General features: G+C 42.7%; 1 protein-coding gene across 19 annotated transcripts in view; it reads right to left on the bottom strand.

Annotated features, from left to right (window-relative positions):
- CADPS (calcium dependent secretion activator) overlaps positions 1 to 18,304 on the bottom strand; it is a 471,511-nt gene that overhangs the window by 159,862 nt on the left and 293,345 nt on the right. For all 19 annotated transcript variants that reach the window (XM_059879758.1, XM_059879763.1, XM_059879759.1 and 16 more), the window contains 1 exon segment: positions 9,208 to 9,274. In XM_059879758.1, coding sequence (XP_059735741.1) covers positions 9,208 to 9,274 — 67 coding nt within the window.

Genomic DNA, 18,304 nt, shown 5'->3' with positions numbered 1-18,304 from the left:
TTGCAGCAAGTTAAGAGACTTCTCTGGTCCTGGTATCTCACCTGTAGATGGATATAATCTAAGAACCTACCTTGTTGCTGCCTTATTGTGTGGACTGAATGAGTTCATATCTGAAATGCATTTCAAATCTTTTCTTGATGCTTAGGAAGTGCTTGAGAAAAGTTAGCTATTATCATTACTGCTATATTTTAATTGGGCTAAGCTACATGAAATTCACATTTGGGTAGGTCAAAACTGGTTGCATGGCAGCAATTTTATAGCTTCTACCTACTATGACTTTGGCCCTGGCTCTGGCTGAGGCCGTCATGCTCTCAGACTCGACACAGGTCTTTCAGTCGTAAGTTAGGGACCTGACTTTTATTTACACTCGCCTCCATTTCTTTTAGTATTTTATGTTTTGCAGGTCAATTCTCTGCACTGAGCCACACATCTCATTTCTTCCTCGCCCTTCCCATGGAAGGAGTGCCTTTGGTCGCTCTGAAAAGTCTTCCCTTCGTCTCAGACAAGTGCAGGAGTGACACGCTGTCACAAGCAATGAGTGCTTGATCTCTAGGCGCCAGTCACGGGAGAGCCACCCTCGGCCCCCGTCCCTCACCAGCCTCTGCCCGCGTCGGTGCTGGGTGCACACTCCACAGCTGCAGGCCGGCCTTCAGGATCCTGTCGCCACAGTGCACCCAGACCCAGCATGGACACTGAGCATTTCTGCATCCAGCCTGTCTGCAAGGAGCCCAGGGAAGAGCAAGCATCCTTCAGGCTTCGGGCTAAAAGCTCAGGGGCATATTCGCCATCCATGGATGTCAAATGTCGTGGAGGAGTGCCATATCCCTCATCTCTTAGTTCCCTTTATTAAAACAGACATTTACTAAGTGAACTTTGATCCCGGCAGGGGATATTTTTTTATCTCCTCCGTGGGTCAGATTTGTCCTTCTTTTAAATGGTAAGAAATTAGAGCTCTCAAACCCTGCATATATCTCCCACAGTCCCTGGCCTGAAGGTCCTAGCCGTAAGATTAACAGGAGTCCTCAGGAGAATGTTTCACTGGTTGGTTTATCTCTTGCTGCCCTCTGTTGGTTCCTGATGAAAACTTTCTGCCTGACTTGGATTTCGTTACTGTGCTTGTAGTTTACAGAATCTGTTCCTTATACTGCAGGGTCTCGATGGGCTTCAAGGGAAACATAAAGCCGCTAAGAGTATGTTCCTAAGTGGACATGTACTATGCTTTGCAATAAGCAGCTTCTTCTAAAAAGGAGGATTAAGAATGGAAGCTTTGCGTAGAGGTCACATAGGCCTGGGACCTCATCCCAGCTCTCCTAAGTTCTCATACATGTAACTCAGAGCCCTTATCTGTATTTTACCTGTCCTACTGTGGCCGAAGAATAAATTGAGTGGTGAAGGGCTTTTTACATTGTGTGTGATATTCGCCTGGCAAATACATGCATTTATGTAAGCAGTTTCCTTGCATTTGGCACTATTTTCTCCTACAAAGTAGCTGAGCAGGTGTATTTGCCTACCAGGTTATAAGTCCTTTGAAGGCATGCCTAGAGAATCATATATCTTCGTTATATTCCCCTTGCCATGAGCAAAATCTACCATGTAATGGGCATTCACTAATTGGGTCTGATTGATACTAGAAAAATGAGTATTATCATCCAATAAAGAGGTTTCCTCCCTTCCAGATTTACATATGTTACTCCAGTCCATTACTGATCTCAGAGACAACTGATTCTCCATACCTGAGAGTAAACAGATAGATATTGTTGAAATAGCTCCTCAATGATATTCTTTACCGCTCTGGTAACCTGGACATTATATAGCACATTAACGTGATGATCAGCCAGATAGAGGGTTGGGGACGTTTGTTTGAGATCAGTGAAACATCACAACAGAAAGGTGCTACTTCAAGGTTCAGGCATTTACTATGACTACATGCTTGGGGCTTTTTGACTTTTCCTTCTTCTACTTAGATTCTTGCTTCTTGGAGAGCTGTACGCTGCTGCCCCCTTCTGGTAATACTGTTGAAGTTGTTCCAGACAAACTTTGGGCTCAAAGAAATTGGTTTATCAGGACCATTTTAATAAGGAATTTGGCAACTTACTTTAGGAAAAAAAGGAGGAAAGAAGGAATGATTTATTTTTGAATATTTATAAGTATTGCAAGGAACCTCAGATTTTCTAGAGATCATCAAGTGTGAGGGAACAGCAAGGGTTTGGGACTTGCCAAACTGTTGTAAAAGGAGGCAAAAGGAGAAGGGGACAGTAGAAAATGAGACGATTAGATGGTATCAATGACGCAATGGACATGAATTTGAGCAAACTCTGGGAGATAGTGGAGGACAGGGAAGCCTGGCATGCTACAATTCATGGAGTCAAAAAGCGTCAGACATAACTTAGCGACTGAACAACAATGAAATCTTATAATCCCTGACCTGCCAGTTTGCTACATGGAGAGGGCTCCTCAAGAATGAAGCCAGTTTAGAGGAAAGCACAGTCAAGAGATTCTATAAGCAATGAAGCTGCTCAAAAATCAGTGGGTGGATGGATGAATGGATGATACAAAAATAGGTAAGAGATTTGTAATTAAAAAAAGATTTGTAATGGAACAAGTATAGTAAAAATGCTAATGGAAGAATTTAATTGGTGCTTTTAGAGGTTTTCACTGTAAAATTCTTTCAATTTTTCTGTATGTTTGAAAATGTTCTTGATAAAATAGTAGGGAGAAATAAAAAGATAACAGGGAAAAAAGCAAAGAAATGGTTCAGATAGAGAGACTGAGTCTTGGTGACTTTGTTTAAGCTCTGGACCCAGACATGCCAGAAAAACTCTTTAGCTAATTAGTAATTCAATAACTAACCAATATAATTATTCTAAAACTTAAGCTAATTCAGGTTGATGATTGTTGTTTACAGAATATAAATATAAACGTCTTTTAGGGCACTTGTGAAGTTGAGTGGGAAGAATGAACATTCATTCAGCGATTAAATCATTCACATCCTCCATGTCTTACAATTCACTTTCATGATTAACTTAATATTGATTTCTGGGTGGTACCTATTGTATTATGAGGTGCTTTACATTATCAGGCAATATGCTAGCTTATTCAGATTTAGATTTTTAGAAAGTTGGAATGGTCAGAATTTAGGGACATTATATTATTTCTATATTTTCTCAGGGCTTCCCTGGTGGCTCAGATGGCAAAGAATCTGCCTGAGATGCAGGAGACCTGGATTCGATCCCGGGATCGGGATGATTCCCTGGATAAGGAGATGGCAACCGACTTCACTATTCTCGCCTGGGAAATCCCATGGACAGAGGACCCTGGCGGGCTAAGTCCATGGGGCTGTAAAGAGTCAGACATGACTGAGCGACTAAAACTTCCACTTCACTTTCATACTATCTCTAGGGAATCAGAGACAAGATATTATTTCGGGACTATATCGGCTCTAACTGATGCAAGTGAGAGAGCTATAGGCCGCTGTACCCACACGGCTTCACCTGAGAGTTTGGCGTCACGGAAGACACCTGCAATCAGAAGACCTGTGTGAGGCTGCACACGGGTTGTCTATGAGCTGTTGCTCCTGGGTAAGTCATTTAAGCAGCCTCAGCTTCTCTTTCCTCCTATGTGGAACCTGGGTGGCGGTGGTGGGGGGTAAGATGGGTCCTCACTATAGTACAGAAATATTGTGAAGACCAGCTTGATAAATGCCTTGTAAACTCCGAGAGGCCGTAAAATAGAATTATCAGCATTATTAGAGAAATCACAGAAAGGTGCTAAAAGGGGACAAGTATCTCAGAAATAATTTGGCTGAAGACCAGTTAAAAACTGATTTTAACAAGAAATTACTGGGGCATGGAAGAAAAATATTTTAAAATAAGAAGATGATAGAGGTGAGGCTTTCTAATATGATATGGATGAGGAGCTGGCTGTATACACTCCGCCCCTTCCAACCCAAGATGGGAAGCTCAGAGTGGAGCTAGTCTTCATCATTAGCAGCGGTCTGGTCACAGTTCCTGACAGTGGTAATCAATGTGCTTGGTCCTGACCATGGCCCCGGCAGTTTAGTTACCCTGATGCTCATTTTCTTGGAGAACATGCACTCTGAGAGAGCAGTCTGCAAGGAATGAGAGACTTGGTTTAAGACTGACAATGACTTCAGAGCAGTGTTTCTTCACAGGTGGTCTCTGGACACCCTGCACCAGCACCTCCTGGGCTGTGTGTCAAGGACATAGGTTCCTGAGCTCCATCTCAGAGTCTTCTCTGTGTTAGAGGCTTCTGCATGGCTCCCAAATGTGCATTTTAAACAACACGCAGTACAGGCAGCCCAGATCCATAACTGGAAAACACGGTGGAGCAACACTGAAGTCTCCGTCACAGAAACCCCCTGAAACGGCTTCATCCCCATCAGGGCCGGGGGTGCAGGCTCCAGTCACACTCACCATCATTTTAGCCTTGATCCTTAAACACAGGAATTGCTGCTTTGGCTCAACACTCCTCAAAGGGTGGCCTTTGTCCCTGGTTAGTAGGAAGTCCATTTACAACCTATTTTTTTGTTCCTAAGGTAGTAGCTTAGCTCTAAAAGGAAATCTCATTAAGACAGAATGCAAAAATTCTGCATTATGGACAAAAAAGGAGACCATGTGCATGTGTGTGAGATAGAGCGAGACAGACAGACAGACAGCTGGGGTGGGAGAGGAGATGGACTCTGAGGAGACTGGTGTTGGATATGTTCTCTCTACTGCTGCTGCTGAGTCGCTTCAGTCGTGTCTGACTCTGTGCGACCCCATAGACGGCGGCCCACCAGGCTCCCCCGTCCCTGGGATTCTCAAGGCAAGAACACTGGAGTGGGTTGCCATTTCCTTCTCCAATTCATGAAAGTGAAAAGTGAAAGTGAAGTCGCTCAGTCGTGTCCGACTCTTCCCGACCCCATGGACTGCAGCCCACCAGGCTCCTCCATCCATGGGATTCTCCAGGCAAGAGTACTGGAGTGGGGTGCCATTGCCTTCTCTGGTTCTCTCTCTAGGCTTTCCAAACAATTTTCCTTGTATTAAATCTAATGGAACTCACGATCCTGTTGGAAATTATGCATCACCAAGTCTCTACAAAAATAACACTCCGTCTGAATGGAGAGGAAACAAACATTCATTGAGTCACGTGGGTAGCTGTGCTTCCTGAGCGGTGGCTTCACGCTGTCCACAGAGACCCCTCTGAGGCTGCTGGGGAGTCAGGGCAGGACAGGGTTGGGGGATCTGCTTCTTTCCCCAGCTCCCTCATCCATCCCCAAATTTGATCAGACCGGTTCTCCTGTCTGTTTTGTTTTTGGCCACACCACACACATGTGGGATCTTAGCTCCCCATGTAGGGATGGAACCAGAGACTCTGCGGAGGAAGCGTGGCGTCTTCACCTACTGGACCACCAGGAAGTCCAGGTTATCCTGTTTTTACTTTTGCGTGCTGGGTGTCAGTGGAATGGTGCAGTGGCTGAAAAGAAACTCAAAATCATCTGTCTGTTAGACTGGATTCCACGCCACATGCAGCTGCCCGGCGCCAATGGGCACCACTTGGACCACCATCTTTCTATTCAAGCAACTTGGGGTATTTTTGGTTTCCCTGAATTGGGCCAGGATATGGGGCCTTGAACTTCTCTCTTGCAGCTCTGTTGGCACTGGGGTTGTTTTGAAGTGCTTAAGTTTTTGTTTATCATTTTCATAGACTGCCTGCAAGTGTGATCGTCTAAACAGCAGAGATGAAAAAATGAGCAGAATCCAAAAGTGACGCAGTATTTTCCAGGCAGGCCACTAAAACTGCTTTGAGATACTGTTGTAGTGGACAGGACAAAAGTGTCAACAAAACCTGAGCTCTCCTCCTGGCTGCCCCATTACCTTGGTGATGGCAAGGCTGTCATATCACCTCTGTGAGCCACAGAAGGTGTTAAGGGAGGCACTGGGTTTCGATTGAAACAGAAGTTTAGTTTGAGGGATCCCTGTACCCAATGTACCACAAGGGCTCTTTAAAGTGAATGAGAATCACATGTACATGAAACATCTCACACAATCCTTGTAGGAAAGATGCTGAGCTTTAGGCGGGCCTCCAATGTCCTTTCATGATTTTCAGAAGTGAGCTCAGAGCCTGCTTTGTAGCTACTGGGTGATTCTTAACTTCTTCTGGTAGAAGGCTTGGTGCAAATGCCCTAAAACGCCTGTGTTCCAGTCGCACTGCTTGTAACAATCATTCTCTTCTTGTGGGTTCAGTACATACTGTATAGACATAGCTTCATTAGCATTTTCAGCACGATTACTTTTTTTCTCTGGAGAATGAAATCTCTCCCGAAGTAAGAGATCAGCCACGTCTCCTAAGCACTCTGTCATTTCAAAGATTCTCAGAGGAAAGTCTCGTGTCCAGTAACCGGCTGCCACAGTGGGAGACGAGACTTTGTATCCCATGACGAGGCCACTCGTCCCAGTTTCTCTGAGAAGGTGTCGCCAGCCACTCTCCGGGCTGTATGACCTTTCCTTTCTCAGAACCACCTGAAGCACTGCCTGGGCTCTCTCTCTCTCCTCCTTTTCCTTCGTTCTTCCACCAAACACTTCCTGAATAAGCATGCCAGATACTGAGCAGGACAGGGTATGTGTTGGAGCTGAGGGGAGGGAAGGACAGCTAGGACACTGTCTATGCGGGAGGCCAGACTCACAAGTGAGTCTAGGGGGGCTGCTCTGCCCAGTGGGAGGCACAGAAGGGGAGAATCACCCATAATCCAGCACTACTTCTTTTGATGTCTGTTTCTCTCAACCTATATGCTCTCTTTAGAGTCAGTATCACCTGTATGCGTCTGCTCAGCATTCACTTCTGTGTCTGGTAATGGCACCCTGATTTTGCACTGGAGACAGCTCAGTGACACTGTGAGTCAAAGTGCCATGGCCTGCCCTGTGAAAAGTTGGGTGTGTGACACAAGCTGGACTGACCCAGCTCCCTGTCTCAAATTTGACCCTTGAGTGGAAATGCAAGGATAGAAAACGGTCAGAGCTGATTCTGTCCTCCAGCCACATCAATGACACTGGCCATGGTTCCTACTGCCTGGATTTCTGAAACTCCTCTGGGAAGTAGCTTTTGCAACAATCGTATCAACTACCACAAAAGCCTTCCAAAATACATTTTTAAAAATCATAATTGCCTTGCATTTGTTTCTGCTGTCTGCTTATGAGGAACTCTAAGAGATACTCTTTTGGAAGTAGGGACTAGGTCTCCAGGTTCTTCTCTATGATCTATCAATGTGCCCTAATCAAAATAGGTACTGGATAAATGTTGGTTAGCTGATATTCCAAGGAAATGTACTGAAGGATTAAATGTCTTCTATCACTTAGACGTGGCTCATTTGAAAGGGTGGGAAAAATTCCAAAGTTTTCCTTTGGTTAATTTATTTTGAGGTTTTGTTGTACCCTAGAGCAATCATGAAAGCAAAGATCACATCTTGCTTACAGCTAGAGAGATGAAGTCTGCCTTAGAGGCTCAGCAGAGGCTTGAGTAGATCCACAGAAGGTCTAGCCTTAGAAGCTCAGGGTTGGTAGAACTTTCAGGGCCATTTAGACTAAGGCGCAGCTGCTTTACTGTGAGGTTTCGGAATTGGTAGAGCCCAAAATACTAGTCAAGGTTCTTTGCAACCTCAAGGACCGTAGTCCGCCGGGATTCTCTGTCCATGGAATTCTCCAGGCCAGAATTCTAGAGTGGGTAGCCGTTCCCTTCTCCAGGGGATCTTTTCCAACCCAGGAATTGAACCAGGGTCTCCTGCACTGCAGGCGATTCTTTACCAGCTGAGCTACCAGGGAGGCCCCATAGCCAACAGAGTAACCCAAAACCACCTTTAGTCACTTAAATTTAAATTACAAGTTGACTCACTTTATGACATGTTTCAAAGTACAGCATAAATTAATTTTGGCAAAATGAATTATAGTTTACATGCTCTGGTGAAACTTACAAATTAAAAAGCGGTAATGGCAAATTCCTTTATAAACTGAAAAATCCGGATGCAAAAAGCAAACAAACCAAAAAAAAAAAAAAAAAAAGAGAGAGAGAGAGATTTTTCAAGGGTACATTTTACTATTCTGGAATTATGTTTTTCTTAAGGAAGCACAGAAGAGAGCAATGATATCATTTATATATTTCTAGTGTATTATTAGTATCAATATCTGTACCTACACCTGCATCTATATATACAGAGATGTTCCTGGCTGCACAGTTAGTAACAGTCCCAACTGGAGAGGCCCAAAGGACATCAAAAATGAAAACTCCACAGGTATTAGAATCTGAGTGATACACACATTCGTGAAACAGTGTCTACAATGATTTGTGTTCAAAAACAAAAAAAAACATGTTAATAAACAACATGAAGAGTTCGGTTATTTTTTTTTTTTTAAATCTACGTGGAAAGATATGTTTAGAAAGGTAATCTTAATTACTGGGGATCTGGAAGCCTCAGAAATCAGTGAGACTGGAATGTTTTTCCACAGATAACTCACAATCAAACAAATGAAACAAAGAAAAAGATGTAAAAAGTCCAACTAAATTCTGGCTTTTCTCATAATGACTATCTTCATGCTTTTAAAAACAGCAGATTCTTGTAAAACAGTGTTAATGTCCCTGTTGCCATAATCAGGCACATGCTTGCTCTCTCCCTGGGCCCTGGTGAGGGTTTACTGTTACCACCTTTCATATATATTTCTGTATTGTTAGAATTAAAAAGTAATTAGCATGTATTAATGTTTAGAATTTTAAAGCGATGTAAAAGTAGGAAAACGAGCCATCTAGGTACTGGAAATGTTCTGTATCCCTCTGAATGGTGACTGCATGGATATATAATAAATAGAAGTTCATTGAGTTAAACACTTGAGCTTTGTGCACTTAAGGTAAATTATATAAAAAACATTAAAGTGCTTAGTCGCTCAGTCATGTCCGACTCTTTGCAGCCCCATGAACTATAGCCAGGACCAGGCTTCTCTGTCCATGGGGATTCTCCAGGCAAGAATATTGGAGTGGAGTGGAGTTGCAATGCCTTCCTCCAGGGGATTTTCCCAACCTGGGGATTGAACCCAGGTCTCCAACATTGCAGGTGGAATCTTTACTGTCTGCGCCACCAGGGAACCCTCAAAACATTAATGAATCCTATCAAGTGTTTAAAAATAATGGCTCTTAAGTTTGATATTAGAGTTGAAGAGTTACCTGCACTAAGACAAAGAATCTCTTCTTCCATCTCTTCCAGACATTCTTACCGATGGCCCATAAATACCTAGAGAAAAGAAAAAGACCAGAGGTGCATTAAGCTTGAGCAAGCGCACTGTTTAATTTGCTTTACCATGAGCTGGGTGCTCATGGACAAGGAAATCCACAGGACGCAGAAACAGAAAGCAGATTCTGGGGTGTGGTTGAGGATAAGGAACAGGAGGCAGGATTTACTTCCACTTATAGAAAGCACTGTGGCCCATCAATCAGACTTGACTTAAATTCCTTGGCGGATTCCAGAAAGCACCTTGGAAAATGTTACACTGCACCTTAATTTGTTTATGTGCTAAAAGTCTTGTAGGTAGGGAAACTCCTGCTGCTGCATAAGAGAGAAAAGAACAGTGCTAAATATTATAACTCCAACTCTTGCACCTCTTCTCAAGTCTTACTCAGGAAAAACTTCCCTTGTTTGCTTTTGCTGTGATTCTGGCAAATGAAGGTACGATACAGAAAGGAAGTTTCAAGCTGACGTAGCAAGTCCTCCCTAAACCTCTCCCTCCTCCCCCAAATGCGCGTCTGTTGATGGAAATCATTCTTCATACAGGAAAAAAAAAATCAAGGAAGTTTAAGAATTACAAAGGCACACTTCAAAGATTCTATTATCAGTGTAACTGACTGTTACTGATTCATGAATTATCCCCCACCCCCAGCCTTGTGGACTGATACATGTTGAATTGGCACTGATTAAGGAAGTGAGGCTGGTGCTTCTCAGGCTCTGTTGGATCAGGTGAAGAGAGACCTGGTCATACTCAAATGCATTCAAATCCTCGAGTTCCCAAACTGGCTTTACCTGCTATCAAAAACCAACTGGCCTACTTCCAAGTTCCCACTTCACGTGCAATCAGACAGAATTTCGCTTTGGAACGTAATGAAGAATGCACCTAATGAAAACGTACACTGTTTGACAAATGTCAGGGGCTTCTGGGAGTGGCTGGTGGCCAAAGCACTCAGACCTTCAGCCACAGACCAGAGTCATCCATGCACCTTCCTCAGTCGCAAGTATAGCTGATTTTTACCTCCTGCAAAGTTCCTCACTCTGCCCACACCTCCCCTCTTTCAGTCCCAGCCCACATTTGAGGGCCATGGTTAACCACAGACCAGAATGATTTGCATCCTCCTTCTGGCCTCAGGACGGATCCTACCATCTGCACATTCTAGCATGGATTTCCCTGGGGAAACACTTTCACTGAGTCTCCCCTGTAGACATGAGGGGGGTCCCCAACTTCGGCCACTCACACTGCACTTCCATGATTTATTCCAAATCAGTCCATCTATCATATAATTTACTTGCCTTTTTTTTTTCTTCAACTTGACTTATTTAACATGAATAAGTTTATTTTGAAAGGAACTGTCATATCATGTTTATACTGATATACGAATTTTATGTTATACTGCATAATACACATTAAAATATGTAGCTCTTTAACTATATGCTTATCTGTGTATCATAAACAGTGTTGTGTAGCATCAGTGGTAATGGGTCAACTAGATCAGGAATACACTCCATCTAAATAAGAATGGGCAACTATGAGAGCGTTTCAAGCGGGGGGGAGCGAGACGCTTACGTTTGTAATTAAGATGATCCCAGCAGCTGCTGGGTGCTTAAGGCACTGTGGATTGAAAGGGCAAGAGGGAAGGCAGGGAAATCACTGAGGAGAGGTTTACAGGGGTGCAGACCAGAGGATGGTGGCTGAGGCTGTGGAAAAGGCTGGCTGGCTGGTAAGTTTATCAGCTCTGAGGCCAACACGGTCAGCTCTGGCTATGTGGATCACCTAGCTGCCTTGGACAGTGCTCTTAACCTTCTTGAAATATATTAATGTATCCATGGAAGAAATGGACCTTAAAAGGAAGCCTCAGCCAGGTCTAAGGAGACAGTGGCTTATTGGTTTCTACTGATTAAGAGTACACTCTTCCAGTTCTAGTTTTTCTGCTTAATCCAAGGTGTTGGACAAGATACTTACCACTTGGTACTCTGGAAAAGCATGGCCAGAAACAGCTCTCTCTTGCAGGGTTGTTGTGGGGATTAAATGAGATGATGCTTGTGAAGTATAAGTACAAAGTATGGCAAGAAGTAGATGCACAATGAATGTCAGTCTAATTATAAAACATACATAAGCATATCATTACTAACAGTTATTAACAGCTACAAATGTGGTAAGTTCTGTCCTTGCACATATGTACACAGGGAAATAGATGAGAGATCAAATAAAGACAATGGGCAAAGGTTTTTGTGTTTTTAGTAATGACTGGTAAGACTGTAACAGTCTCATACTTTTCTAGCAGCTACTACCCAGTTTTTCTTTCTTCTTGACCTAAATCTGTATAAAGAGATTCACAAAAAACAAACACAGCTACTATATCTAAAGAGTTATAGTTCTTTTAAGATTTTTTTTTTTTTTTTTTTTGGTGTGGACCATTTTTAAAGTCTTTATTGAATCTGTTACAATACTGCTTCTGTTTTATGTTTTGGCTTTTTTGGCCACAAGGCATGTGGGATCTTAGTTCCTGACCAGAAATCAAACCACACCCCCTGCATCGGAAGGCAAAGTCTTAACTACTGGACTGCCAGGGAAGTCCCATAAAGTGCAGTTTTAACTGAGGAGAACTCAAGTAGGAAAACGAGTTCACCTGAAGTCGCAGAATGGAATTCATATGGAATCATTAGTTTTTCTCCTTCATAACAGAAATACTAGCTACTGCTTAGTGAAGTCTTACTAATCTTCTGTGCTGTGCTCAGTACTTTACATGAATTGATTATACCCACTTGGAGGAGTTAAGAGCTTGAATCTGGAGCCATATTGCCTAGGCTCCGGAGTGACCTTCGGCAAATTACTAAACATCTCTGCCTCAGTTTTCTCCTCTGTACAATGGGGATAATAATAATAGTACCTACTTCAAGCACTGTTGTAAGGATTCAAGTAGCTAATGAAGTAGAAAGTGCTTAGAACAATATCTGGCACAAAGTAAGAACTTACTACTCACTGTGTCACTATGTCACACTCGTATTGTCACAGCTAAGGGAAATGGAGTTCAGAAAGCTCAAGTAACTTCCCTAGGGCTTCCAGCTGGTGAGTGATATCACCAGAATTTACACCTGGAACAGTGCTCTGGACTGCCCTTTCAGCATGCGATTCTTCCTCTTGTGAATCACAAACTTTGGCTTTTTTATTGAACTAAGAACATGAACGGCTATTCCAATCAGAGAAGACTTGTGGTTAAAAGCTACTGAACAGGAAAGCTGAGTGAGATCAGAGAAAAATTAATCCTCCTTTAGAAAGTATCATTTGGTTTGCCTGAAAGAAGGGTTTTCCATCTGAGGTTTTCCTCAGAATTTATTGCTAATCTGGCACATAACAGAAGATGTCAAAACTGAGAAAAATTGAGGGCTACAAGGTACTGTTTCTGTCTAGCCAGCTCCAGCTCTGTATTTTCTTAGGTTGGAACATGCTCCTTAAGCAGAATGGAATGCACCTGGAGCAGATGGAATTCTTTCACTGTAGATATACAGGTGGTTTCCCCCCACTTCCCACCTCACACTCCAGCTTCTCATTCCACAGACAGACCTGTGTGGGCAGTGGCCTTCAGCTGTCTCTTCAAGCCATCCAGATATGTAGAAATCTGGATTTGGGAACAGACATATCAATATTATAGCACTGTGAGCCTAAGCTAAGCTGAGGGTTACATCTTAAACTCAAGGTGGAAGTACTGAGGTGGGAATTAGCCTGCCATTAGCTATCTTTTGGCTTAGCTACCCCATGCCTCAGTTTACTCAGCTGTCAAATGGGGCTGGCACAGCATCTACCTACCTCATTTGGTTGTTGTGAGGAGTGATGAAGATGACTTACATAGTAACTGGCACATAGTAAGTGCTCAGTAATGTTAGGCATTACGGATGTTTGTTGTTATTATTAGTAGTAAAAATAGTCCTAGTAGAAAGAATTATTGAGTTGGCCAGCAAGTTTGGGTTTTTCATATCATGTCACAGATAATCCCAAACAAACTTTTTGGTCAACCCAATATAGGCAATTACCAACTCTGTAAAGGACTCATCATTGGATTCTCTATTTCAATTGTGTTCAGCTTCTGGCACACAACTACTGGGAAATAAAGCAAGGTTCACATATTTGGGTTTGAGGCTCCAGGCAAAACTCTGCATCATGCTTCTAACATACCCTTGCTTGTAACATTTTCTTAAAATCCATGCCTGTGAGACACTGACATGCCTGCCATTCACTGGTGGCATTTTAGCTCTATGCGAGTCCGGAGTGAACTACAAAGGACTACAAAGGGAGGAGAAAGATCCACTTGGGTTCAGTTCAACTTTGGGTCCAGGAAATCGTGAGCAAACGCATGGAGGAGTCCTTGGTGCCAGCATCCCTCTGCTCCGGGACCACCTAGCAGAGGAGCACCCAGGGTACGCATGGAGGAGTCCCTGGTGCCAGCATCCCTCTGCTCCGGGACCACCTAGCAGAGGAGCACCCAGGGTACGCATGGAGGAGTCCCTGGTGCCAGTATCCCTCTGCTCTGGGACTACCTAGCAGAGGAGCACCCAGGGTACGCATGGAGGAGTCCCCGGTGCCAGCATCCCTCTGCTCCGGGACCACCTAGCAGAGGAGCACCCAGGGTGAGGCTTGCATAGTTGTCATTTGTGTAAAAACAAAACCACGGGGCAGTCTTCCAAGCAGAGTCTGTGAATGTACCAGCTCTGTTTATTAAGTATTGTCTGTGTTTAGTACTAGGTGAGCACACGGACAGTGTTCAATGGCTATTCGTGGGGAAATGTTGATGTGCATCTTCGGGTGTCTCCTCGGGTGCCTAGGGATGAGCCTCTAGCGCAGGGAGAAGAGTACATGGCCCTCCACGACATCTGCCAGAATCACTTTCCCCTTACAAAGGGGTAGAGGTGGCTAAGAGAGACATGGAACCAGGGAGGCGGAGGTTTCATTGTAGGGGGACCGTGGAACCAGAAGTCACGGAGGAGCCTAGAAATGAATGAAGTGCCACCTGGGTTGAAGTGGAGAGTGAGCCTCAGTCCTCAGCATGTAGGAGGCTGTAACAGCTCTCCTCTGTGTCCCTCTACTCCTGTGTCACCATGGTGCCTGGACCATCACAATATAATAAGGCGGAGATCCCTTTTTGTTGTTGTTGCTGGAAATTTTTCATGAGACTTTTTCCTAAGAAGACCAATCACAAAAGGACAAAAGCCATTATTACTACTAGGATGCTTCCCTTCATTCATTGAGGAATGAAAGAGATTACCAAGTGCTAAGGCTCCAGGTGCTTCCATCTTCCTGCAGCATCTCAGCAGGAAGAGGCATGCACTGAGAAAAGGTGCAAAGTATAGATGAAAGCAAATGACATGGACGATGACAACAGCCACCACTACCAGCTCTTCTGTAGCTGTGGCCGTAGCTCTTCCCATGTTTCAGATCCTGCCCTACATGCTTTACATTTATCAACTCATTTAATCCTCTAGGACAAATATTATCATTACCTCCATCTTATGCTGAGCAAAATGAGGTTCAGAGAGGAGTACATTCTAGTCACTTGGGATTTATATAAATTGGCATTTATATAAAGCAATACAATGAAGAAGATAAAATGGAATCAAAGTATTCAACTAGTTCAAAAGAAGGTAGGAAAAAAAGGGAATAAATATCAGTTGGGATATACAGAAAACAAACATCAAGATGACAGATACCAATTTAATTTAAACTTAACCTTAGCAATAACCACATTAAACAGAAACAGGCTGAATATCCCAATTAAAAGGATATCTAATGCCCAATGGCAGAGATCTTCAGGTTGGATTTAAAAAGGCAGACCTAACTCTATGATCCCTGCAAGAAATACACTTTAAATCTAAAGACACAAATAGGCAAGAAAATAAAAGGATGCAAAAGGATTTACGATGCCAACATTAGTTTTTAAAAAATCTGGAGTGTTTATATTTATTACTGTCATGCCAAATAAATTTCAGGGCCAAATATTACCAGGGATAAAGATCAATTTATAGTGATAAAAGGGTCAATTTATCAAGGAGACATGGTCATTTTAAATGTCGATGCTTCTAATAACAGAGCTTCAAAATGTATGACGCAAAGATGGACGGCTTCAAAACACATGCTGTAAAAATGGACAGCACTCTCAGGTAGAAAGAAAGAAAGCCACAATTATAGTCAGACTTCAATGATTTACAGAAAATCAGTAAGAATTTAGATGATTTAAACAACATTATCAGCTAACTTGATTTAATTGATCTAATTATAGAAAATAAGCCCATGGGAAATAAAGTGGAATCCCAAATATATTCAAGTAGGTCATTTTAGGTAGTACTGACAGAAAGACTAGGTCAAAATGAGTGGTGCCTTGAAGACTGATGGGACAGGAAGAAGAATGTGATCGTTTTGAAGCACAAGAAGTCTAGAGCAATGGCACAGCTGAAAAGATGGAAGAGGAGAGGGGATTTTAAGAAACATGGCTGACAATTCTGTCAGTCATTTTGAAAGATGTTTTTGTTGGGTATATAGATCTGAGAACATTAAAGGTGTTGCTCCTCTGTCTTCCCACTTGTAATGCTTCTTTTTTTAAGCATTTTGAAAACTACATTTATTTATTTATTTTGGCTGCACTAGGTCTGAGTTGCAGCATGTGGGATCTAGTTCCCCGGCCAGGAATCAAACCTGGGCCCCTTGCAAGGGGAGCATGGAGTCTTAGCCACTGGGCCACCAGGGAAGGCCCTCACTTATAACGTTTCTAACAAGCACTGTTTTGTTCTTTTTAAAATTTATTTATTTTTTAATTGAAGGATAATTGCTTTACGTAATTTTGTTGTTTTCTGTCAAATATCAACATGAATTAGTGGTAGGTATACATATATCCCCTCCTTCCTCCCATCTCCCTCCCTCAGAGCCCCTGTTTGGGTTTCCTGAGACATACAGCAAATTCCCCTTGGCTATCTATTTTACACAGGGTAATGTAAGTTTCCACATTACTCTCTCCGTACATCTCACCCTCTCCTCCCCTCTACAGTTTTGTTCTTGTGTGTGCAACATTTTGTTGTCCTCTGGCTGCTTTTATGATTTGCTCTTTATCACTGGTTATTAACATTATACTTACACTGTTTTTCTACAGGTTTTTTTTCCATGTTTCTTAAACATGTGTTTGTTGAACTTTTTGGATTTAAGTTTTACAGTTTTTATTAAATTAAAAAAATCAGCCCAAAAAACCCAGAAGCATTGCTATAAATTACTTCTGCTTGAGTGGACTGTGGTTCACTGAATGAATTCCCAGTGGAGCCATGGGAAGCTTTGTATTTTATTTATGTTTCAGGTCTTCCATCAAGTTGATTTCTTTCATTTCAAATGGAAAGAAATAACACAATTCTAGACCTGGCTCTGATGCTTACTCTGCCCTGGGCAAGTGAGCTCACCACTATAAACCTCAGTTTTCCTATTTGTAAAGTGGACATTCATTCGTCCATATTCATTTATACAGCAACAAATTTACTGAACTTTTAGTACAGTCAGGCACTGTACTAGCTTCTTTGAACAAAGACAACAAATGCCTCCGTTGATAAGGAACTCAAAGTACAGTAGGGAAGACAGATAACAAAATAGTAAATGAAGAAATAGCTGGTATGTGAGATGACTGTAAGTGCTCTGGTGAAACAAAGAATGGTGAGAGAGAGAAAAAGGTAGAGAGAGGACAGAAGGGCCAGGAAAGGCATCTGATAAGGTGCAGAGAGGTGCAGCAATCAAGGTGAGCCATGTGGATATCTGGGTGGGGGAGAAGGGACTTCCAAGGCAGAGGAAATAGTGGCAACAAGGGCTCTGAGATGGGGGTACACGTGAAGTCCTTGGTGAAGAGCAAGGGGGCCTGTGAGGCTGGAGCCATGATACAGGCAGTGGAGTCCTTATCAGGTAGGGCCTTGGAGCCATGGGAACAACATTGACCTTTATTCTAAATGAGCTTGGGGAATCACTGGAGATTTTCCAGCATTCAAGTGGTAGGATCTGACTTGCATTTTTTCCAAAAACATTACACTGGCTTCAGATTGGGAAACAGCTGACAGGAAGCAAGGGCAGCAGCCAGGGAACTGCTTACGGGGCAAGTGCAGCAAGTGAGGGGTGCAGTGGTGGTGATGAGAGGCTAACTCTACATTTACCTTAGGGGGGAATGAAGAGGGCTTAATGACGGGTGAGATGAAGGGTGGGAGACAGAAACCTGTCACAGATGACTCCAAGGGTCTTGGTCTGAGCAGCTGAGTGAAGGGAAAGACTATTTATTAAGATGGAGGGATAATGATACCTAATTCTTGGGAGGCTGTTTCAGGGGTAAAATGAGATAATGCAAATGCATGCAATTCCAGAACCTGAAAGCATCAAATGGATAGAAAAGATGAAAAATTAGAAAGTCATTGAAGAGATGCTCATTCTTAAACATCCCCAATACTCATACCTTAAAGCCAAAGACCAGTGTTGATTTTCTCGCTGACAATTTCCCATTTAATAAAGAAAGCTATTCAAATGGCCCAGTGGCTCATTCCAGGAACCATAGTCCACACACAAAAAAGAGTAAATCATAGTAATTCTAACGTTTCCTTTAGAATTTTAACAAACATTGAAGTAGATACAATTTATTGGGTTGGCCAAAAAGTCCGTTCAGTTTTAAGTATAATTTAAAACCCTATTTTTCATTTTCACCAAGAACTTCATTGAACAATGTATTCACTAATCAAACAAACTTTTTCACCAACCCAATATAATCTCAGCTGTAATTCTTAAAAATTCCTTTCTCTCATTCTTTAAGCTCTGACACTATTCTGATATTTCTATCCTCCTTCCCCATATAATAGGGCTTCATAAAGCTATTTTAAGTTCAAATGCAAAAAAATATATAGTTGAGAACATTTTTATTTTCCTCACACCATCCCTTGAGTAGCTAAGGTCATTCTGATCTTAAGGCGCAGTGGGTCAGACCATGTTTTAAGGCCACCACCATTCACTTTTCAGAGCAGCTTTATGCCCTTCTGGTG

Source organism: Bos taurus, chromosome 22, assembly GCF_002263795.3.
Source record: "Bos taurus isolate L1 Dominette 01449 registration number 42190680 breed Hereford chromosome 22, ARS-UCD2.0, whole genome shotgun sequence".
In the NCBI taxonomy this organism is placed as follows: Eukaryota; Metazoa; Chordata; class Mammalia; order Artiodactyla; family Bovidae; genus Bos; species Bos taurus.
This window is presented reverse-complemented; position numbering and strand designations above follow the sequence as displayed.